This window comes from Antechinus flavipes, chromosome 2, assembly GCF_016432865.1.
Source record: "Antechinus flavipes isolate AdamAnt ecotype Samford, QLD, Australia chromosome 2, AdamAnt_v2, whole genome shotgun sequence".
Lineage (NCBI taxonomy): Eukaryota > Metazoa > Chordata > Mammalia > Dasyuromorphia > Dasyuridae > Antechinus > Antechinus flavipes.
The window spans coordinates 39,872,118-39,896,147 of NC_067399.1; the positions used below are offsets into that span (position 1 = coordinate 39,872,118).

The window sequence follows — 24,030 nt, forward strand, 5'->3', positions numbered from 1 at the left end:
GACTTTTGTGGTGGTTTTTGTTGTTGTGGAGGCAAACAAGGGTGACACAGCTAGTTAGTGTCAAGTATCTGAGCCAGGATTTGAATTCAGATCCTCCTGTCTTCAGGACTGATGCTCTATCTACTGTGCCATACATCTGCCCCCATTTTCTTTTTAATGCATAAATAAAACACATAGGATTAATAAGTACAGAAATCATAGTGAAATACAATTATCAAAATTTTTAAACCAGATCACAGACCATAGGCTATTACTCCCCAGACTATAGGTTATTACTCCCCAGAAAGAGGCTAAACTCACCAACTAATAATAAACTAAGTTTATTTCCAAAATCTTTCAGGGTAATTGATACTGATTGACTAAGGGAATCAATCAATTCCTTATTAGCAAACATTATTAATCACCTACTGTGTTAGGGGCTAGGATGTACAGATGCCAGCCTGGAGTCAAAAAGCCTGGCTTTGGACGCTTAATAGCTATATGATCCTGGGTAAGTTATGTGAACCTATTTGCCTCGATTTCCTCATCTGTAAAATAAGCTGGAGAAGAAAATTCAAACTATTCCAGTATCTTTGCCCAGAAAATATTGAATAGGGTTCCAAAGAGTTGGACGTGACTAACAACACACAAAAAAAGTATTAAATGATATTGGCGTATTAGAGTGGGTTCTGAATGATATATCGGGATGACGAGGGGATTAGAGGCTACCATAAAAGTATCCATTGAAGGAAGTGGGGACATCTAGCCTGAAGAAGACAAGATGGGGAATGTGATCGCTGTCCTCAAGTATTTAAGAGTCCCGTGGAAGAGCAATTAGGTTTGATCTATCTATCAGAAGTCAGAACTAGGGGAAATGAGAGGAAGATGCAGAGAAGTAATTTCCTCTCAATAGAAGGAGGACTTAAATTAGAGTTATCCTAAGGTGGGAATTAGCTGTTCTGTCATCCTGACTCCTTGACTTCATTTGGGATCTTCTTAGCAAAGATGCTGGAACTGTTTTCCTTTTTCCTCGCTTGCTCATTTTATAGATGAGAAAATTGAAACAAACAGGGTTAAGTGACTTGCTCAGAGTCACGCAACTAATAAGGGTCTGAGGCTAGAACTCATGAGAATAAATCTTGATTCTAAGACCAGCGCTCTATCTATTTTGCCACCTAGATACCCCTGGGTTTTTTCCCTCAGTATCTATTGATTAAAAGCTCTTAAGAACAAAAGGTTATTATGAATGTAGCCATTGTTTTCTTTTTTTTTTTTTAATAACTTTTTATTGATAGAATGCATGCCAGGGTAATTTTTTACAGCATTATCCCTTGCATTCACTTCTGTTCCGATTTTTCCCCTCCCTCCCTCCACCCCTTCCCCCAGATGGCAAGCAGTCCTTTACATGTTGAATGGGTTACAGGATATCCTAGATACAATATATGTGTGCAGAACCGAATAGTTTTCTTGTTGCACAGGGAGAATTGAATTCAGAAGGTATAAATAACCAGGGAAGAAAAACAAAAATGCAAGCAGTTTATATTCATTTCCCAGTGTTCTTTCTCTGGGTGTAGCTGCTTCTGTCCATCTTTGAAGCTCTCTTTATCGAAGAGATCTACTTCCATCAGAATACATCCTCAAACAGTATCGTTGTTGAGCTATATAATGATCTCCTGGTTCTGCTCATTTCACTTAGCATCAGTTCATGTAAGTCTCGCCAGTCCTCTCTGTATTCATCCTGCTGGTCATTCCTTACAGAACAATAATATTCCATAACATTCATATACCCCAATTTACTCAACTATTCTCCAATTGATGGACATCCTTTCATTTTCCAGCTTCTAGCCACTACAAACAGGGCTGCCACAAACATTTTGGCACATACAGGTCCCTTTCCTTTCTTTAGTATCTCTTTAGTAGATAACTAGTAGAAACACTGTAGCCATTGTTTTCAATGGAAAAACACTGAAACATGCCATTTCCCCCAAATTTTAAAGATTTTGTTTCTTTCTTTAAGTCTGATCCTTGTTAGTTTACACATTATCTGGAATCATTTGATGAGAGGGTTTTCCATATCTCAGAGAATCTTAGAGGCCTGCTTTGGAATCCTCCCATTTCTGATACTTATTTCTGAAACACTTACAATTCTGGAAAAATGAAAGCATTAGATTAGTTAACCTCTCAGGTCCCATCTGATCTTATGTTCCCAAATCACTGTGATTCACTGTGTGGCCCCATTCTGAGGTGGTTTACATTCCAGGAGCAGAGGACCATTGGCTCATTGGAGATGATCTTCAAGATTCTTTCTAACTCTAAAGTTTATGACTGATAAAATATAGAGAATGATTCTCATACTACCTTACTGGAGCGCTCTTGCATGGGCAAAACTTCATAAAAACTCAAAGGACTAAATAAAAATAAGTTAATATTATCTTCTTCTCTGTCCACTTCAAGACTAATGCTCATTTCTCTCTTTTCTCTCATCTCTCTCAATCATTTCTTAGGTGTTACACAATTCTTATCTCCAAAGGGATGAGAAAGTAACCCAGAAATCTGTGATATATAATATCAGGGGAAAAGATAGTGAGAAAGTTGATTCTGTAAGGACCCCTACTATAACTCTAAATAATATTAGTTCATTAGGGCTTTATAATGGGCACTGATTGTTAGTAATTATTCACCTAGTAATATGTATCTAGCCAATTATTTAACAGAAAGTAGAAGAATAAGTAATATATATTTTGTATAAATTACATAGAAATATATATTTGGATAGAAAGGCTTTGTAATAGCCTCATGCTTTAATAAAACAGATATTACTTGGTTTTTTTTAAATTAAAGCTTTTTTATTTTCAAAACATATGCACAGATAATTTTTCAACATTGACCCTTACAAAACCTTGTGTTTCAAATTTTCTTCTCTTTCTCCCCATCCCTTCCCTTAGATGGCAAGTAATCCAATATATGTTAAACATGTTAAAATATATGTTAAATCCAATATATTTATACAATAATCTTGCTGCACAAGAAAAATTTGATCAAAGATGAGAAAGAAAACAAAATGCAAGCAAACAACAAAAGGAGTGAAAATACTGTCTTGTGATCCATACTCACAGTTCCCACAGTCCTTTCTCTGGGTGTAGATGGCTCTCTTTACCACAAGATCATTGGAACTGGTCTCAGTCATCTCATTGTTGGAAAGAATCACATCCCCATTTTTTTTGGTCATGGGATCTTTGAAATCGTCTTGGATCATTGTCTTGGTCAGAGAAGCTAAGTTTTCACATTTGATTATCCTTACAATATTTCTGTTCCTATGTATAATGTTATTCTGAGTCTGCTCACTTTATTTTGCATCAGCTCATGTAAGTCTTCCCACGTGTCTCTGAAACCATCTTGTTCACCATTTCTTATAGCACAATAATATTTCATTTTAGTATATACCACAACTTGTTCCGCTGTTTCATAATTTAAAGGATATCCCCTCAAATTGATTGATGGATTGAAAAATATTTCACAAAATAAATGTAAATACAATAAAACATAGATAATGTTTACTGATGATTTTCTAAGTCATCATGTGACCCGCAGGGATTCTTAGCTATGGCTTAATGGCCCCCATTGCCACTTGATCTTAGTACTACTGGCCTAGATCACTGACCTGCCCAGGTTTACAGAGCCAGTATGTGCAAAAGAGAGACTCCAACCCAAGGTCAGGTTTTTGTTAATAATGCTACGTCACCTTACATTACATGATGCAAACAAAGTGAGGTTCCAGGAAGAGCCATTACTTACTGAGGGGAATAGGGAAGGCTTCATGAAGGAGCGAGCATCTAACTTGGAAGCTGAAGAACAAATAGCATTTTAACAGACAGAGATGAAGGGGGAAAACATTTCTTTTAAAGGGTAAATGAAAAAAGACACTGAAGGATGTGGGCAGGAAGTTCTAGAGGATAAAGACTATTCCATAATACGTGGAAAAAGAATTCGTTGGCATGAAAAATGATGGTAGTGTTCCACAAATTAGACCTTTCCCAAAACTTGGGAAGAATTCCTTCTTTTTCATGATTCAAGTTTTTTCCTCATTTGGAGCTTTTTCAATCAAAAGTTCAGCCAATACAGTTGCGAGCCATCATGACAGCTAGATTATAAGGACCGGTTAATTTCCTAAATCAAACGAGATGACATATGTAAAACCTTTGCAAATCTGAAAGCATTATAGAAGTATTAAATAATGTTATCAATATTATTATTACTATCTACTTCCCTTATGATCTCAGGGAAGTTATTTAAACTCTCTGGGCCTCAGTTTCCTTAATGTGTAAAATGTGGTAATGATCCTCAAGGTCTGATTAATCTCTATCTGAAGGATTCTTAACCTGGAATCCATGAATTTAAAAAATTGACACCTTTGTTTCAAAAAGATTGAATTCCTTCGTAATCTTATGTATTCTATTTCATGCAGTTAAGAAAACATTCAATGATGGGGTCCATTGATTTTAGTAGAAATGGACAAAATGATCGAAGGATCTATAATACAAAATAGATGAAGGACCCCCTCACCCTTATCTTAGAATGTGGATCCCAGGAGCTACATAGCAAGGTAGCTTTCAGCAATATCCTAAGATTCAGGGACTTCTGCTAAGGCCTTGAAATTGGATGTGGTGGATGAAGGGGAACTTCTCCTAACCCAGCCTAGCTTTTGTTACAGATCTTGGTGGCAATGTACTCTGGACTTTCTAACTAGGAGAGAATTTGCTCCATCTTTTTTTTCCCCTTTGAGCTGGGCTCCATTTGCCATCATCAAGTCTTTCCTTTCCAAACCCAAGAGCCCACAATCAAATATCCGGTAAGGAGGGGGACTTGACATTATTTCCAAGGGCTCTTACTTCCCTTCCATCCCATCTTCCCCTAATCTTACCCATTACTAACTTTTAATGCATGTGAAGCCACAATTAGAACAGCACTTTTCATCAGTTTCACATTCGTCATCCTTCTGACACAAGGGTTTCTTAATAATCATGCAGGTGGTTGGTTGAGGTGGACAGTCCCAGGGCTTAACTGTTAAAATACAAGAAAGCAGACAAGTCCATGACCCAGGTCTAGAACTCAGCCCTTAGTAGTCTTTTTTTTGCACTTCACTACAATATTGCGCAAACAGTGGCTACCTAATAAATGCTTGTTGACTTGAATTAAACTATTGCCAAAGAAAAGAACTTCATTTTCCAAATAATAACTGCCTTGCTATGTGCTTATAAAAACTGTACTGTCATTTACCCTTGCAGAACACATCAAAACATTGGCAGCTTCACTGGATTCCAAGTGATACTTTCTCTTTGCCATGTATACCCTTGAGCATCAAAGGATCATTTTTTAAATTGCAAAATATCAAGCAGTATTTTAATTATAAAAATCCTTTGTAATAAAGGTGATTTAGAATGTTCGTTATTGTTAGGTCAAAACTTAATTTCTTTTTTCCCATGCCCAGTTTGGTTTCATTTCAACTCTCAATTAAGTATGCTTAAATACACTGAAAGACATGTTTATGATGAAATAGAAATCATATACCCAAACTGCCCCTTAATCAACTGTTGAGTTAATCAACAAACATTTATTGAATATGTCTACTGTGAGCTAAGCACTAAGTTCTGAGGAGATACAAAAATAAAAGTGAAAGTTCCTGCCCTTAAGGACCTTAACATTCTAATAGAGATGACTGTACATATATTAGTAGATTTCAGAATATTTACAAAATTAAACAAGGGCATTTTGTAGAGGAGGACACTAACAATTGGGGAAAATCGGGCAAGGCTTCAGTATAGAAAATGATACTTGAGTTGAGTCTTGGGAAAAAAAAACTAAAAATAAGTAGAAGCCAAGAAAAGAAAGGAATACATTCTAGACATGGAGAACAACCAGCTAGCAAGAAAAAGGCATTTAAGAAAATAATTTCACAAATGGGTAGCTAGGTAGTTCAATGAATAGAATACATAATCCAGAGTCAAGAAGACCCGAGTTCAAATTCGGTCTCAGACAATTACTAGCTATGTAACCTGGGCAAATCATTTAACCTATGTTTGCCTCAGATAACTGATCTTTAAAATGGGGTCCATAATAACACTTACCTCCCAGACTTGCTATGATGGTCAATAATCATAATCATAATAATCATAAAGCTCTTAGTGTAATGCCGGAGAAACTGAGCAAGATAGAGATTAGAGAACAATTTAATAATTTATCTAATGGAGAGATTTACTGGGACCAAATGGATCCATGTTTGATCCCAGATTGTCTCAAAGAATCCAGCCCCCTAAGTGATCTTAATCAATGCTTAGGATTTTACCTTTGGATAAATATCTGATGGGCTACTACAAAGCCAGACTGCCAAGTTTTTCTTTTGGCTGTGCCCTTTCCTTTGTTCTCTTAAGGAATCATCAGGGACAATAGCCCTAGGTCCTTTAGTGAGCTAAAATGTCTATGCACTCCTAAAATGTCCTCTGATAAATCTGTCACAGGAAGCTGATTTCCTTACATTATTAGTCCTTTTAGATAATAGATTCCTAGAATGTTGCATCTAGAAAAAACTTTAAAGCGCAGAACATAGAATGTTAGACTTGGAAGGGAACCTACATGCTAGAACACAGAATGTTAGAGCTGGAAAGGACCATGAAAGGTCCAAATGTTCAGAATGGCAAAAATCTGATACCTGGAGTTGAAGTTGCTTTATGGACACTTATTCCTAAGGTTACAGCTTATGAACTCATGTTGATGCATTTATTTTTAATAGTCACCCAATTGACATAATTTTCACCCCCCCAAAGAGGTATTTATTGTAATGGCATCATAGGAATAATAACTATGCAACACTCCCCTTGAAAGTTGGGGCATACTCTCCCACAGACATGTATGGCATCAGTAAGAAGAGTGAGGATATATGGGCTAGTAAGAAGTACATACTTAGGGAATATATGTGTCAAGGAGACACAGATCTCAGATGGTGCAGGATCTTGATATCCTGCTTCGTCCTATGTCCTCCCTGGATGTGGTGTCTCTCTTAAGAATGTTTCTCTTTTGGTCTCTACGGTCCCGCTTCTCTATGTAACTCACTTTCTCATTGCCAAGACTAATTCTTTCTAGAATCCATGATTGGCTCTCTTCTCTGCTTCCAGGAGAGGATTCCCCCTGAATCCCAGTGTCCTTCTCAGCAAAATGAAATGAATTCTTCTCCTTCAGTTCTAAGATTAAATATTGTTTATGACCAACTTGGATGCTGGGAATCTCTGCTCATGGCCAGCCTAGATGTCCCAGATCACTAATTCTGGTCTTGTGTCTGGCCAATGTTTAAATTTTTTTTATTTTAAAGTTTTTTTATTTTCAAAACATATGCATATTCCTTAAATATGCTTAAAATTAAATAAAAAGAAAAAAGAAAAAAAAACTTATGCATAGTTTTCAACATTCACTTTTGCAAAACCTTGTGTTCCAAATTTTTTTCTCCCTCCCTTCCCTCATCCCCACCCTTAGATGGAAAATAATCCAGTATACGTTAAACACATGCATTTCTTCTATATACATTTCTACAATTATCGTGCTGCACAAGAAAAATCAGATCAAAAGGGGAAAAATCAGGAAGAAAACAAAATTCAAACAAACAAAACAAAAAAGTGAAAAGACTATGTTGTGATCCACACTCAGTCCCTTTTTCTGAGTGCAGGTGGCTTTCTCCATCACAAGACCACAGGAACTGCTGGCCAGCTTTGAGCAAAAAATCCTATCTCCAGATCTCACCTTTCCAGGGTGGGGTACACACGAAGCCACAATGAGAAATACAGCATTTATATGGTTTTTGACAGTGCTTGTCTTTATTACAGGGCACGAAGCAGTTTTTAAAACCTTTGAAGGGAAATGGTGGACACTTTCCTGGCCTGACTGAAAGAAAAGACACAGGTACTCCCATTATTTGCAGCCACCCTTGCTTCCCATCAAAATATATTTCACCAAAATAATATCCCTCTCATCCTTCAAAGCATGATCTAAACCCTTCTCCAGGACATCTTCCCTCTAATCCACTCCTCACTCCTCTCCTTTTTCTAAGTCCAAAGGCATTGTTATATAGGATTACTGAAAACTGTATCTTCCACATCCTTGATACTCTGCTCCCCATCATGATCAAGATGAGGCTCTGAATATAGTCAGCTAACTAACCTTAGGCAGTAACCAATCTTTCCTTCCCCCTCCCATATGCTGCCCTGGTCTGGGTTTCTAATATCCCTTATTCCTGTAATGTTGGTTAAATCCTCTTTCTTGGTCCTGCATCTTTCACTGGAGGGAGAGAAAGGACAAAGATGGAACTGTAGCAAGTCTTCTCAGGGAGGAAGGTCCAAGGAGATCCTGTGTCTGAGGGAGAAGACCTTTAAGAAATGCCCTTCAGAATGCCCTGCCAGAAGTCAAAATAGCATAGGGTTCCAGGTTCTAAACTAAACTCTGCCATTTACAAACTATGACCTCAGTCAAATAATTTTCCTCTCTCTGAGCCTCAGTTTTTCTCTTCTATAGAAGAATCAGATTAGACATAACTAGGTGTCAAATAATTTTCAGTTAGACTGTTAACTCGAACAGTAGAAAGAAAAATACATCTTTATTTTAGTAACTTCTAGCTGAAATTGAACATTTCCTTAAATAATTAATTAAAATGAAAATATCATTATTCAGAGGAGTTCATATTCTCCAGACTGCCAAGGTAGCTCTCCATACAAAAAGGGCTAAAAACCTCTGAACAAGGTAATTTCTATGGTGTCTTGAAAGATCAGGTAGGCTCTTCCCTTTATTCCCAAGCCCAACCCTTCAGCCCCAGATCTTCCATACTTAGCAACTCACCAGTTCCTGCACAAGTCTGCTCACAGGTTTTCTTGGTGGGAAAATTATTGACATTCCCATCACAGCCACTGTAGAAGAAATGTTGGCAGGCCCGTGCCTCAGTATTATAAAACCATCGTAAGGAAAAATCTTCACAGTCACCCACTTCTGGCATTAGATGGCATGCATCTGGGTGAAGGATGAAAAATGAGGGACAAAGAATGGGAACAGATTTCTTTCCTCTATGTGCTTGCTGTAGCTTTGACAGTGCTGGTCTTTATCACAGGGCACGAAGCAGTTTTTTCCCAGTCCCAGTCAGGACTATGGGACTTGGCCTGAGCTCTGCCATTCCTTACTCCTGTGGTCTTAAGCAAGTCCCGTTCCCTCTCCAGTCCTCTATACAAAATGAAGATTGTATAAAACTATAGATTTATACTTGTTTTTTTCCCCTCTCTTGCAGATGTCTCATGGAGATTGGATGGAATAGTTGAGTACCTTTGAAACAAAACTGAAAGTACCCAGAAAACAAGAGGGTTGCTAATTTGGACCATTCACTTAGAGTTGGAAGGGACTTTGGGGGTCATCTTGTTAAAGATCCTCATTTTGTAGATAAAGGTGATCGTTAGTAGCTAATGTGACTTAAGAAAATCTGTCCAGTTTTCAAGGATGAATAGAAGAATGATAATCATAATAACAATAAAATTATAACTGCTTATATTATCAAGAAAATATTTCCATATCCATTATCTCATTTAAGGCACAAAATACTATAAGACTAGTGAAACAGATATCATTTTCATTTGATGAAAGAATAAACAGCTTTGGGAAGATTAAGTATTTCATCTGATTCATAAAATAAGAGGTGGGGAGATGACTTGAGTCATATCTTTTGATTTCTAGCTTTGTTGGGGTCTCATATATAGATACTAAAGTAGATAAAATGTCAGTCTTATAGTCAGAGAGACCCGAGTTCAAATTCAATCTCACATACTTACTAACAATGTGACCAGGCAAGTCCCTTAATTTCTGGCTACCTCAGTTTTCTTAATGATAAAATGATGATAATAATAGCATCTATTTCCTGGAGTTATGATGATCAAGCACACAGTTGGTGCCTAATAAATACTTATTTGCTTCCTTTTAAAGGAAGTAAGTATCTCTCTCTGTCCACAAAATCAGTTAGCAAAGATACCAATGAGACAACTTTGGCAACGACTTTCTGAATTTTAATTTTTATATTGGAAGGATCAGAGTGTAGAGAAGTTTCAAAGATTCTTTTCATCTTTATCATTTTCTTTATGTTTTATTATCTTTTTGTTTTATTTACTCTTTATCGTTATCTTTGTGTTTTGGTCCCAAATATTTCATTTCATTCAGTTCTGGGATACAGTTTTAAGGTGAAGAGGAGTGCTCCTAGTCACAAAAGGAGCAGAGATACTACCTATGTAAGTAGCAGACCAAAAGGGTAAAAAACAGACCTCTTCCTGGATCATACCATGTTGAAATACTACTAACTTATAGGTACCCATATTTAGGTTTTAAAAAACCAATCTATTAGCTAATTAATGTCCATTATTCGTTGCAGAATATAAATATCTACTTTATGTTCATATATACATATGTATATACATATATAACACATATATACTTGTTATCTCTATATTTATGCTGTATGTAATTTTCTGTGCATTTTAATAAATGCTTACTATGTAACAACCCTTCATTTTTTGGTTAAGGGAACTGAGTCCTAGAGCCCAAGATAACATAGTTGCTTAATGCAGAGTCATCATTTGAATACAGATTTTTTCTTTTACCTTTTAGGAGCAGATATACAACAAGGTATTGACTAAGAAATTGTAATAAAACATTCCCAAAACCTGGGGTATACTCTGTCGCAAGTAGAGAGTGCAGGGAGAAGTAGACTTGGATTTACAGGATGTATAACAAAAGACTAACTGGATTTTTTTTTTTTTTACTTTTTTTAAACTTCTTTTTTTACTTTTTTACTCCCATGATAACATATCCATTGACATTGCAGATGCTCTGTTGAGCCATTTACCTGGAAGGTTTGTTGACTGTTCAGGAGAAGGAATCTGAACATAACAGTTGACTTGCCCTGATACTCACTAACTCAGAATTCTTTTTGCATTTGAGTCTTGCCCTGAGAGGCTGATAACTGCCCAGCTTTGCCTCACTCAAATCCAATTCCCTTGCAAGTCAACACAACCCTCGTGATGTCATTGATCTTCTTCTAGAAGGAAGAGTGAACAACAACAACAATCTGTTGGAGGGAACCTAGAACAATTCCTGTTCAGGATCTTTCTTTACCTGTGAATGGATACAAGCATTTCTTCCCACAGCTGTAATTGCAGCACTTCATTGGAGACTTGCAGTTGAAATCCGTGACACACTGATCCTTTTCGACAAAGTCACATGTTACATTTTGTGTTGGACATATTCCTGGTCTCCCAGGTACTTAATGAGATGAAGGAGAAATGTTAGATAATGAAAAACATTAGATGGATGAGATATCCCCATTTGAGGGGGTAGTATGATATAGTGGAACAAGCACTAAAATTAGGCTCAGAAGATCTGAATTCAAATTCTGATTTTTGACATTTGTTGAACTGTATGATGCTGGGAAAATCACTCGACTTTTCTGAGTGTCACCTCTCTCACTTACAAAGTGAAAAACTTGGATGGCATAACCCATAAGGTTCCTTCAAACCCGAAATCCATGATCTTACAGACACAGAATGTCAGAGCTGGAAGACTCTTAGGAAATGGGATTCTCAGGAGCTTTAGAATAGGAGACAAAGAGAATGAATACTGGAAATGGAAGTGGGAAAAGACAATCTCCCTCCACAATTATCTTAGTTGGATCATGGGGAGTTTGGATGAACTTTGTTTTTTTTAGAGATGTCAGCCCATCATGTATGGTTTAGGAGAGTGCTCCTGGGAATAGGGAAGAGTAGAGAAAAGAAGGGAAAGGAACATTATATTGGAAGCTCCTTGAGATCAGAGACTGATTTTTGCTTCTTTTTTTATCACCATCATTTAATACAATGCCTCAAACATGCTCAGTACTTAGCAAATGTCGATTGATTGATGTGCTCTGGCCCAAGGCAGAATTCTTGCTCTTATATTGAGTCTTGGATCACCCAGCGGTCCAAGAACTTACAAGAGCAACAATGCCTCTAAAGGCAGACTTAAGCTATGTGATATCTTTGGTCTGGGCTGAGAAGAATAGGAGTAAAGGTCCCTTATGTGGATAACAATAACAATAATTAACTGGCTGACCTGAAATCCTGAAATGTTAGGAATATCCCTGTCCCAATATAGCTGTAAGATATAGTGTGTGAAAGCAACAGAGTCCAGCTTTGCTGATGCTGGGGCTGAGGCTCTACTGGTGTGGTCTGTGCTGGGATTATACCCTGGATTCTCACCCTTTTCTTTTCTCACAAACCTTTTCTGTTGACCTTCCAAGTCCTCCTTGGTGTCCCTAGGCTGAGAGGTCTAGAAACCATTAGTACTGGTGCTGATTTAGCGGTCTCTAGACCTGTTCCTGCTTTATTGGCATGGGGCTGGGGCTGCACTGGTGCAGTTTGCATCAGAACTATGCTTTGGTCTCTCACCCTGGTGACACAGATTTTTTTTTTTGCTGACCTAGGTTGCCTTCAGCTGGAAAAGTTCTACTCCATCTTTTGGAGTGTTCTGACATTCTAAAATTTATTTAGAGTCACTCTTTAAAGGAATTTGGAGTGATTTGCGGGAGAGGTTGAGCGTTTACTGCCTTTACTCTGCCATCTTGGCTCTGCCTCCTTAAGTGACTTTATACATATCAAGGTATTATATTTTTGCCTATCTCAATGGGTAGGGGAGAGAACAGGGAAGGGAAGAATTTGAAGCTAAAAACAAAATATATATTTTTAAGAGCCAAAGTATTATTCTCACTAAAAAACCAAAAACCTGTGGTCTCAGAAAATCTTATCAACCCAACTAACTGATCAACATTATTATTGCTATTTTATAGAGGAGAAAATTGAAAGGAAAAAAATTATTTATTGATGAGAGGTGATTCTTAGTAGAATTAGAACTAGTGTTGAGGTGGAAGACACCCCAACAATGTTAGCATCCCCAGGTTGGTGTTGTGAGTATGGCAAAAGAATTCACAAACTCAGTTTGTCTCCACCTTAAGGGACAAAGATTTATTAGGCTGCTTGATGGCAGACTAAGTAAAAATGGAATTTACCAAAGAGCCAGAAGCAAGAAGATAATTTTATAGGAAAGAGAAAGGAAGATTAGGTTCAGGTCACTGATATGTTCATTTTATGGCTTAGAGATATAATTGAGGAGTGACAGGGGTGGGGTTGCCCCCATTATTGAATTGTTTGGCTTTTTGAAAAGTATAGAATAGAGGTGGAGCAGTTCCCATCATTGAATTCTATGGTTTACTGACCAACAGATTCTTCTCTGATGGCCAGCATTGTTTGTGGCATTCCCAAGACAGGGTAACCTTAGGGTTTCTCAGAAATTGTAACATGCTCCCAAGGAGCTACATCTCATCATTAGCTTAGAGAGTCCTTGAGGCTCACAGGGTTAAAGTTGGAAACAACTTAAGAGAAGATTAAGCCCATGAGGATGAGGAAAGTGAGGCACGGAAAGATTAAATGAGTTGTCCAAGACAACTCTCATAGGTAGTAAGTATCTGGAGGAGGATTTGAACTCAGGTGTCCCAACCCTAACCCTCTCTGACACTCTATTCACTGCTCCAAGCCCAGTCTATCAATTGAGAAGCATTTATTAAGTGCTACCTCTCTGTCAGATGGCATCCAGGTGGTGTAGTGGGTAGAGTGTGAGTTCTAAAGTCAGGAATATTTATTTTCAAGAGTTCAAGTTATTTTCAAGACACTTACTAGCTATGTGACCTTGAGAAAGGCACTTAACGAGCTTACCTCGATTTCCTCACATGTAAAATGAGTTAGAGAAGGAAATGGCAAACCATTTCAATGTCTTTGCCAAAAAAAACCCAAATGGAGTCACGAAGAGTTGGACATCACCAAAATGATTGAAGAACAACTCTCTGCCAGACATTAAGCTAAGTGCTGGAAATAGAAAGAAAGGCAAAGGACTTGCCCTCAAAAAGCTCTCAGTCTAACGGGGAGACGACATGCAAACAACTGCACACAAATGAGATATAAACAGTGTAGAGGAAGATAATCTGAAAGGGGGTGGGGTGAGTTTAGGGCTAGTGGATGCAGAAAAAGCCTTCATTGACAAGGGATGGGAATTTGGCCTGAGTCTTGAAGTAAATCAGAGAAAAGAAAGGCTGAGGAGGGAGAGTATTCTGTGCCTAGGGGAAAACCAGTGTAAATGAAAGAAGGTGATAGATCAGGTATTGACATGATGGAAGAGTCTATTTCCAAGGTTTATCCATTGGTTTAACCACCAATGAGAGCCTTTTAGGCACTTAAGGGCAGGCAAGTGGCCAAGTGGGGTCTTGCGTTAGGAAAACCCGAGTTCTATGAACTCTGTGACCCATAACTTCTGTTTCCTTATTTTCTCATTTGTAAAAAGAAGACAGTCCCATGAGGATCATATAAAATGTTTATAAAGTACTTACCACATTTGCCAGATCCATAGCTGCTCTGCAAATGCATAGTCCCTTCCCTTGCCATTCAAGTGTCCAGTTAGATGGGAGATTACCCTCTCAGTACTGGGGAGGTCCTATGTCACTCTAGCTCTCTGTCATTTGGCCAGTCCCAAATGTGTTTTACTATACTGCTCTTCCCTAATTTTCACTGGACGAACTTCTATCTAATTGTGATTCTTATTCCCGGAATCAAACTCAAGAGTTCTGATTTTTAGCTTGGGCTGTAACAACATTTCTTCTCCAATATTATTTAGTCCATTATCACTTGATGTGTATGGTGTATTATTACATTTCTCTCTGTTGGAGTCCCTTCACAGGCTGTGGGTCCTTGTGGACATCTATCCTGTCCATGAGCAACCCATCTACCCATAATCCTCAACCACAATCCAGTCTTCAACCCACACTCAATGTGGCCTGTCACTGGGGAAATGATATCAGGGCAGTTGCAGGTGAGCAGGGTCATCTCTACACCTACCTGCCAATTTCTTATGCATAAAACCATGTGTCCATTTCAAGGAAAGAATGAGGATCAGGAAGATGTTGATCACATGCTTCCAAAACCATGTATGATGGGGGCTGAGGATAAAGCAGAGAGAATAGAGTTAGGAAGAAGCTTAAACATGTCTAAATCTTTGAAAATGTCCCAGTGGAGAGAATCATATGTGAATATGATTTATTGTGAACAGATGATGACCATCTATTACCATATGTGGTAAAGAGGCAAACTGCAACAGTAAAAATTTAAATTACTAGTTGTATGACCCTGATAATTTAATATTTTTATTAATTAATTTAATTTAAAGTCGAGTCTTGTTTTCAAAATCTGATGGCTGCTTATCACTTTTATGGCATTGGAAAAGTCACTTAACCCTTAGGCCTCTGCTTCTTAATGAGCTGATCTCAGTGGTCCTTCCAGCTCTGATATTTTCTGTTTCTATAAAAAATAAGACTAATAGTATTGGGGAGCAGCGATTCTGGGTGTTTGCTGAGAGAGGCACCAGGTAGAGGAATGAGATCTAGGTGGGACTAAGGAGGAGAAGTACAAAGTCTGAGGCAAACCAAGATGGGAGGTTCTGAATGTGTCTTTAAGGATAAGAAGACTTGGAAGATGTGTTGATCTCTCCCATTATCTTGAGATTAAACTAGTAGTGATTCAGTCTGGCATTCAAAGCCCTCAATCATGTGGCCTTCACCTGCCTTTCTAACCTTATTCCCTATTAGTCTTCCTCAAAAATCCAATATACCGACCATGCTGCTGTCATTATCTTTTTGTTTCTGACTCCTAGGAATTGGTGCAAACTTTCTTTTTGAAATGCACTCTCTCCTCATATTTTCTAGATGAGACCATTCTCTTCCTTCCAGACTCAAATTCATGCCACTTATCTGATATTTCCACCAGTTTCTCATCCCACTTTATTTGACAATATTCTATATTCATGAAGGTGGGGTAGAACTGGCTATCTACTTTTATTGTTTTTGTTTTTTGTTATACTTTTGTTTATTGATAGCAATCAATGTAAACCATCAATTGTTTTGTGATTATACTTATTTGGAACATTGAAAGGTTACATTCAAAGGATCATTGATTTTTTTAAATAACTTTTTATTAAAAGAACATATGTATGGGTAATTTTTTAAAAAAATATTATCCCTTGCACTCACTTCTGTTCCAATTTTTCCCTTCCCTCCCTCCACCCCTTCCCTTAGATGGCAGGCAGTCTTATACATATTAAATATGTTATAGCAAATCCTAGATACAATATATGTGTGCAGAACCATACAGTTCTCTTATTGTACAGAAAGAGTTGGATTCAGAAGGTAAAAATAATCCGGGAAGAAAAACAAAAATGCAAGTAGTCCACATTCATTTCCCAGTGTTCTTTCCCTGGGAGTAGCTGATTCTGTCCATCATTGATCAATTGAAACTGAGTTAGATCTCTTTGTCGAAGAAATCCACTTCCATCAGAATACATCCTCATACAGTTTTGTTGTTGCAGTGTATAATGATCTGGTTCGGCCCATTTCACTTAATATCAGTTCATGTAAGTCTTTCCAAGCCTCTCTGTATTCATCCTGCTGGTCATTTCTTACAGAACTATAATATTACATAACATTCATATACCACAATTTACTCAACCATTCTCCAATTGATGGGCATCCATTCATTTTCCAGTTTTTAGCCACTACAGAGAGGGCTGCCACAAACATTTTGGCACACACAGGTCCCTTTCCCTTCTTTAGTATCTCTTTGGGGTATAAGCCCAGTAGTAACACTATTGGATCAAAGGATATGCACAGTTTGATAACTTTTTGGGTATAATTCCAGATTGCTCTCCAGAATGGTTGGATTTGTTCACAACTTCACCAACAAAGTATCAGTGTCCCAGTTTTCCCGCATCCCCTCCAACATTCGTCATTATTTTTTCCTGTCATCTTAGCCAATCTGATAGGTGTGTAATGGTATCTCAAAGTTGTCTTAATTTGCATTTCTTTGATCAATAGTGATTTGAAACACCCTTTCATATAAGTAGAAATAGTTTCAATTTCATCATCTGAGAATTGTCTGTTCATATCCTTTGACCATTTGTCAATTGGAAAATAGCTCAATTTCTTATAGAGTCAATTTTCTATATATTTTGGAAATGAGGCCTTTATCAGAACCTTTAACTGTAAAAATGTTTTCCCAGTTTATTACTTCCCTTCTAATCTTGTTTGCATTAGTTTTGTTTATACAAAGGCTTTTTAATTTGATATAATCAAAATTTTCTATTTTGTGATCAATAATGATCTCTAATTGTTCTTTGGTCACAAATTCATTCCTCCTCCACAAGTCTGAGAGGTAACTATCCTATATTCCTCTAATTTATTTATAATCACATTCTTTATGTCTAAATCATGGACCCATTTTGATCTTATCTTAGTGTACAGTGTTAAGTGTGGTCCATGCCTAGTTTCTATCATACTAATTTCTAGTTTTCCCAACAGATTTTGTCAAATAGTGAATTATTATCCCAAAATTGGGATCTTTGGGGTTGTCAAACACTAGATTGCTATAGTTATTGACTATTTTGTCCTGTGAACCTAACCTATTCCACTTATCAACTAATCTATTTCTTAGCCAATACCAAATGGTTTTGGTAACCACTGCTTTATAATATTGTTTTAGATCAAGTACTGCTAGGCTACCTTCATTTGATTTTTTTTTTCATTAATTCCCTTGAAATTCCTGACCCTTTGTTCTTCCATATGAATTTTGTTGTTATTTTTTCTAGGTCATTAAAATAGTTTCTTGAGAGTTTGATTGGTATAGCACTAAATAAATAGATTAATTTAGGGAATATTGTCATCTTTATTATATTCGCTCAGCCTATCCAAGAGCACTTACTATTTTTCCAGTTATTTAAATCTGACTTTATTTGTGTGGAAAATGTTTTGTAATTTTGTTCCTATAGTTCCTGACTTTCCCTTGGCAGATAAATTCCCAAATATTTTATGCTATCAACAGTTATTTTGAATGGAATTTCTCTTTGTATTTCTTGTTGTTGGATTTTGTTGGTGATGTATAAAAATGCTGAGGATTTATGTGGATTTATTTTGTATACTGCAACTTTACTAAAGTTGTGAATTGTTTCTAATAGCTTTTTAGTAGAATCTCTGGGGTTCTCTAAGTATACCATCCTATCATCTGCAAAGAGTGATAGTTTGGTTTTCTCATTATCTACTCTAATTCCTTTAATCTCTTTCTCGACTCTTATTGCCGAGGCTAGTGTTTCTAATACAATATTGAATAATAATGGTGATAGTGGGCAATCGTGTTTCACTCCTGATCTTCCTGGGAATGGTTCCAGTTTCCCCCCATTACATATGATGCTTACTGACAGTTTTAAATATATGCTCCTGACTATTTTAAGGAAAAGTCCATTTATTCCTATACTTTCAAGTGTTTTTTTTTTTTATCAGGAATGGATATTGGGTTTTATCAAATGCTTTTTCTGCATCTATTGAGATGATCATATGGTTTTTGTTAATTTGGTTACTGATATAGTCAATTATGCTAATAATTTTCCTAATATTGAAGCAGCCCTGCATTTCTAGTATAAATCCTATTTAGTCATAGTATATTATCCTGGGAATGATTTTCTATAATCTTTTTGCTAATATTTTATTTAAGATTTTAGCATCAATAATTCATTAGGGAGATTGGTATATAATTTTCTTTCTCTGTTTTCAACCTACCTGATTTAGATATCAGTACCATGTCTGTGTCATATAAGGAATTTGGTAGGACTCCTTCAATCCCTATTTTTTCAAATAGTTTATATAGCACTGGAGTTAATTGTTCTTTAAATGTTTGGTAGAATTCACATGTAAATCCATCTAGTCCTGGGGAGTTTTTCTTAGGTTGTTGATTAATAGCTTGTTCTATTTCTTTTTCTGTTTAACCAATTTACTTCTTCCTCTGTTAATCTGGGCAAGCTATATTTTTTGAAGATACTCTTCCGTTTCATTTAAGTTATTGAATTTATTGGCATAAAGTTGGGCAAAGTAACTCCTAATTATTGTTCAAATTTCCTCTTCATAAGTGAAAAGTTCTCCCTTTTCATTTTTAAGACGAACAATTTGATTTTTCTCTTTCCTTTTTAAAATCAGATTTACTAAGGGTTTATCTATTTTTTTTTCATAGAACCAACTCTTAGTTTTATTAATTAATTCAATAGTTTTTTTTTTACTTTAAATTTTATTAATCTCTCCTTTTATTTTTAGAATTTCAAGTTTAGTCTTTGACTGGGGGTTTTGATTTGTTCCTTTTCTAGCATTTTTAGTTGCAAGCCAAATTCATTGACCTTCTCTTTCTCTATTTTATGCAAGTAGGCCTCTAAAGATATAACATTTCCCCTTATTATCACTTTGGCTGCATCCCACACATTTTGTTATGACATTTCATTATTGTCATTTTCTTGGGTGAAGTTATTAATTATGTCTATGATTTGCTGTTTCACCCAATCATTCTTTAGTATGAAATTATTTAGTTTCCAATTTTTTTTAGTCTATTTTCCCCTGGCTTTTTATTGAATATAATTTTCATTGCATCGTGATCTGAAAAGGATGCATTTACTATTTCTGCTTTTCTGCATTTGAATTTGAGGTTTTTATGTCCTAATATATGGTCAGTTTTTGTATAAGTTCCATGAACTGCTGAGAAGAAAGTGTGCTCCTTTCTGTCTCCATTCAGTTTTCTCCAAATATCTATCATACCTAACATTTCTAGTATTCTATTTACTTCTTTGACTTCTTACTTATTTTGTGGTTTGATTTACCTAATTCTGAGAGTGCAAGGTTGAGATCTCCCACCATTATAGTTTTATTGTCTATTTCTTCTTGCAGTTCTCTTAATTTCTTTTTTAAAAACTTAGATGCTACACCCGTTGGTGCATATATGTTTAATATTGATATTGCTTCATTATCTATGCTACCCTTTAACAAGATATAGTGCCCTTCCTTATCTCTTTTAATTAGACCATTTTTTGCTTTTGCTTGATCTGAGATCAGGATGGCTACCCCTGCTTTTTTTACTTCACCTGAAGCATAGTAGATTCTGCTCCAAACTTTTACCTTTATTCTCTATGTATCACCCTGCTTCAAGTGTGTTTTCTGTAAACAACATATTGTAAGATTCTGGCTTTTAATTCATTCTGCTAACTGCTTCCTCTTTGTGGGGGAGTTTACCCCATTCACATTTATGGTTAAAATTACTAATTCTGTATTACTTGCCATTTTGTTAACCTCTCTTATGCTTTTCTCCTTTCCTTCCCCTTTCCCTCTCTCCCCAGTATTAAACTTGTGAGCACCACTTGCTTCTCACAGCCCTCCCTTTTTAGAATCCCATCTTAAAATTCATCTCCCTTTCTTACCCCTTTTCCTCACAATTTCTGTATTCCCTTACTCCTTAGCTTACTCCTTCCCCTTTCACTTTTCCCTTCCCACTTTTCAGTGAGGTGGGAGAAGTTTCACTGTATATGGAATATGTCTAAAATTTTTCTCTTTAAGCCAATTCTGATGAGCGTAAGATACACACTATGTTCATTTCCCTTCTTTCTCTCAGATATAATAGGTTTTCTTTGCCTCTTCTAAGATGTAGTACTGACACTTTACCCTTTTTCTGGTACAATTTCCTTTTCATCTCTAGTTTCTAGAACAAATTATACATGTGTTCTTTATGTATATTTATAACAGAAGTATAGTTCCCAAGAGTTCTCTTTATTTTGTTAGGTTTCTCTTGAGTCCTATATTTGGAGATCAAACTTTTTTTTTAGTTCCGGTTTTTTCATCAGAAATAGATGAAATTCACTTATTTCGTTGAATGTCCATCTTCTTCCCTGGAAAAAATGCTCATTTTGGCTGGCTAAGTTATTCTTGGCTGCATACCAAGTTCCTTAGCCTTTTGGGATATCAGATTCCAGGCCCTTCGATCCAGTGTCCACATTAAAGGAACTAAGGGGGATGAACATAGTGTGTATCTTACTCTCCTAGTGTGAAGGGAGGAAAGCAAAGAATCTGGAAATCAAACTTTTAAAAATGATTAAAAATTGTTTATTAAATGTAATTGAGGGAAAATAAAATATCAAATAATTTAAAAAGTAAAATATTAAATCTCTGAATTTTACAACTCAAAATTTTGTCCTAGAAATTGCACTCTATTTACCTTATTTTCCTTTAAGTATTAGTAAAAATCCTTTTGTCCAACCAAACCTCTATGTTGAGCACACTAAATAGAAGAGGAACCAGAACTGAATCACAAAAAATCAGACAATTAGAGCTGAAAAGTAACTTCAGAGTCTGTCCCTTAGTAGAAGCTTAGATTTGTCCCCTGGCTATGCTTCTAATTCTTTAGTCTTCGCCATCATGGCCATTCTGAAGCATCCCCTTGACTTACTATCTCCCTTCCCCAATTGAGGAGTTTCTGCAAAGCCTTCTATTTTGGGGATGGAGCTAGACTGGACTTTCACCGTTCTTCTCTAGGTATATTTCTGGCTGGAGTCTCACCACAACTCTGCTCCAGCAGGGATTTGCTCAAAGTTATAAAGTTAGTAAGTGGCAGCGTTGGATTTGAAACCCCAGGTTCTCTTGCTTGGTTACTTGGTTCTATTCCCTACCTCTTTGCTTGGTTTCCCTGGGTGCCAGCAGTCATTGTCTGAAGTATCCAGAAGAACATCAGAGAGCAGGATCCAGCCTGCCTCCAGGTGATCAGGAGAACTGAGGTACAAGTTAATCTCTGAGAGATCAATCTCGGACTCTGCAGAAAAAAGGGACTGGCTTACACGTGACTTCATCAGCTCCCCATGTCCCTAGCTGAACATTTTGCTTCTATGGCAGTGAACTCACTGTCTGTGCCAGAAGCACGTCTCAATCTGATCTATTTGATCAGCCTGTGCCAACCCTTCTATCTGCGCACTGGACAGGGCAATAGTAAAGGCCATTCAGAGAATGAGGCAAAAGTCCTTCTTTGAGCTTATAAAGCTTCAATAATTTATTTTTCAAAATACGTGAAAAGATAGTTTTCAACATTCATTTAGTGATGTTTTGGGTTCCAATTTTTTCCCTCCCTCTCTTACTTCTCCTCTCCTCAAGATAGCAAATAAGTAGAGAAAGGGCCATTGATTCAGCCCTGCCTTTAATAACAAAAGTTCATGGCATTTTCCACACATTTGGGAAATTTTTTTGGTTTTCGTTTATTTGTTTTTTTTTAATTTTATTTTGTTTTTATTGATTAGTTTTCAACATTTACTTTTATAAGCAGGGTCCTCTAGGGTTGTACTTCCACAGACTTTCTTTGTAATCCTCCTTCGAGGTAATGTTATTAGTGTTGTCTTTGCAGCCATTCTAGAAAAAGTGATGGCAAGTGTGGCTGATTGCCAAGTATTATTGAGAGGTAAAGGCCATTCAGGACTCCTGGTCCAAAGGTAGCAATATATGGATCTGAAGAGAGAGTGGACCTCAGAAGTAACCAAGGAGAGATGAACCAGGATTAGAAAGGGTTAGGGCTATCCTGGTGACTGTGAAAGGAAACCTTGGGGTTAAGGAAGGACAGGAGAGGGGAAAGACATTTTGAATGGGAGAGGGATGGGATATCCTGAGGATGGGATCTGAAAAAGAAAGCCAAGGAATTAGGGAGGGAGTGATCCTAAGGATAGCAAGAAAAAGGAGTGGAGAAATGTTCAAAGGAAGAAAGAGGGTGAGGGTGGGGAGAGAGGAGAATGAGACCTCAGGAAAAAAGGGAAAGAAGATAGGATCTATAAAGCAGCATTTAATTTCCTCCCCTTATTCCCTCATTTTGCATGACTCCTGAGGTGAGGGTGAGAAGATAAATCACTTGATTCTCCATTTGCTGAATTTCCTAAGTGGGTGCACAGATCAGATAACCTGGGCTACAGAGAGTGGAGAAACTTGTTTCCTCTCTTGCCAATAACCAAGATCTTTTAAAGTGGCTTAAAAATGAGTCAAGAAATAGTCCAGTGTGTCTGGTGACTATTAAAATTGGGAAGGTCCTTAGAACAGAAAAGAAATTTCTGAAATAATATTAGAGTTCTCTTTAAGCTTATACAACCTCCTCCCCTTTGATGATTAGGGAGCTGTTTGGAGGCAAGAAGGGAAAGGTGTTAGCTTTTTCCCTTCCCTGATTGATCCTAGCAAGTCAAAAATCTTCATTTGCCTCAATTTCCTTATCGGTAAAGTATGGATAATAATAGAAGGGTTGCTGTGAGCATCAAATGAAATAATTTCAATGCAATATTTTATTTCTTCTATTTACATGTAAGACAATTTTAAATATTTTTCCCCCTGAGGCAATTGGGTTTAAGTGACTTGGTCAGGGTCACTTAGCTAGAAGTGTTAGGTGTCCAGGCCAGATTTGAACTCACATCTTCCTGACTTCAGGGTTAGTGCTCTATCCACTGCACCACCTAGTTGCCCCTAACATTGATTTTTTTTTTAAATTTAAATTCCAAAATTTCTTCCTTCATTCCTTCCTTCCTCTCTCCCTAAGATTGTAAATAATCTGATATAGGCTATATATGTGCAATTCTGTAAAACATATTTCCTTGTTATGATATAATATTTATAAAGCATTTTATAAACCTTAAAGTGCTCTATGAAATATTATCAGCTCTTGTTCTAAGGTCCTTTACAATCCCAATATACTTTAAAACTTTTTTCACTTTTAATATTCTCCTTTATGTTAGTGAGATGACATAATAATTGGGTAAATAATAATTGGAGTAATAAATTGTTTATCAGAACTAGAAAAAGCCTCAGATGTCATGTCTCATGACGTCATTTTACCTCATTTATAATCAACTTAGTTGAAAAAACTGAGACAGAAGTTAAATGACTTGTTCATGCAGACAGCTAAGTGTCTCAGGCTGAATTTGAACTCAGGTCTTCTTAATTCCACACCCAGTGCTCTATCCACTTCATAATCTAGCTTCCTCTATTATAACTGAGCATCTTCATTTCCTTTTCAAATGATACCACTACTGATTATA

At 36.8% G+C, this 24,030-nt stretch overlaps 1 protein-coding gene across 1 annotated transcript; it reads right to left on the reverse strand.

Moving 5' to 3' along the window:
- Window positions 1-2,809: 2,809 nt before the first annotated feature.
- On the reverse strand, window positions 2,810-21,770 carry LOC127547620 (WAP four-disulfide core domain protein 8-like). The gene is made up of 7 exons (XM_051974539.1): window positions 21,643-21,770; window positions 14,964-15,064; window positions 11,164-11,310; window positions 8,857-9,024; window positions 7,768-7,908; window positions 4,912-5,040; window positions 2,810-4,146 (listed from the first exon to the last, which is right to left on the reverse strand). The coding sequence occupies exons 1-7, from the start codon at window positions 21,699-21,701 to the stop codon at window positions 4,139-4,141; spliced, it is 753 nt and encodes a 250-aa protein (XP_051830499.1). The 5' UTR covers window positions 21,702-21,770; the 3' UTR covers window positions 2,810-4,138.
- Window positions 21,771-24,030: the final 2,260 nt, after the last annotated feature.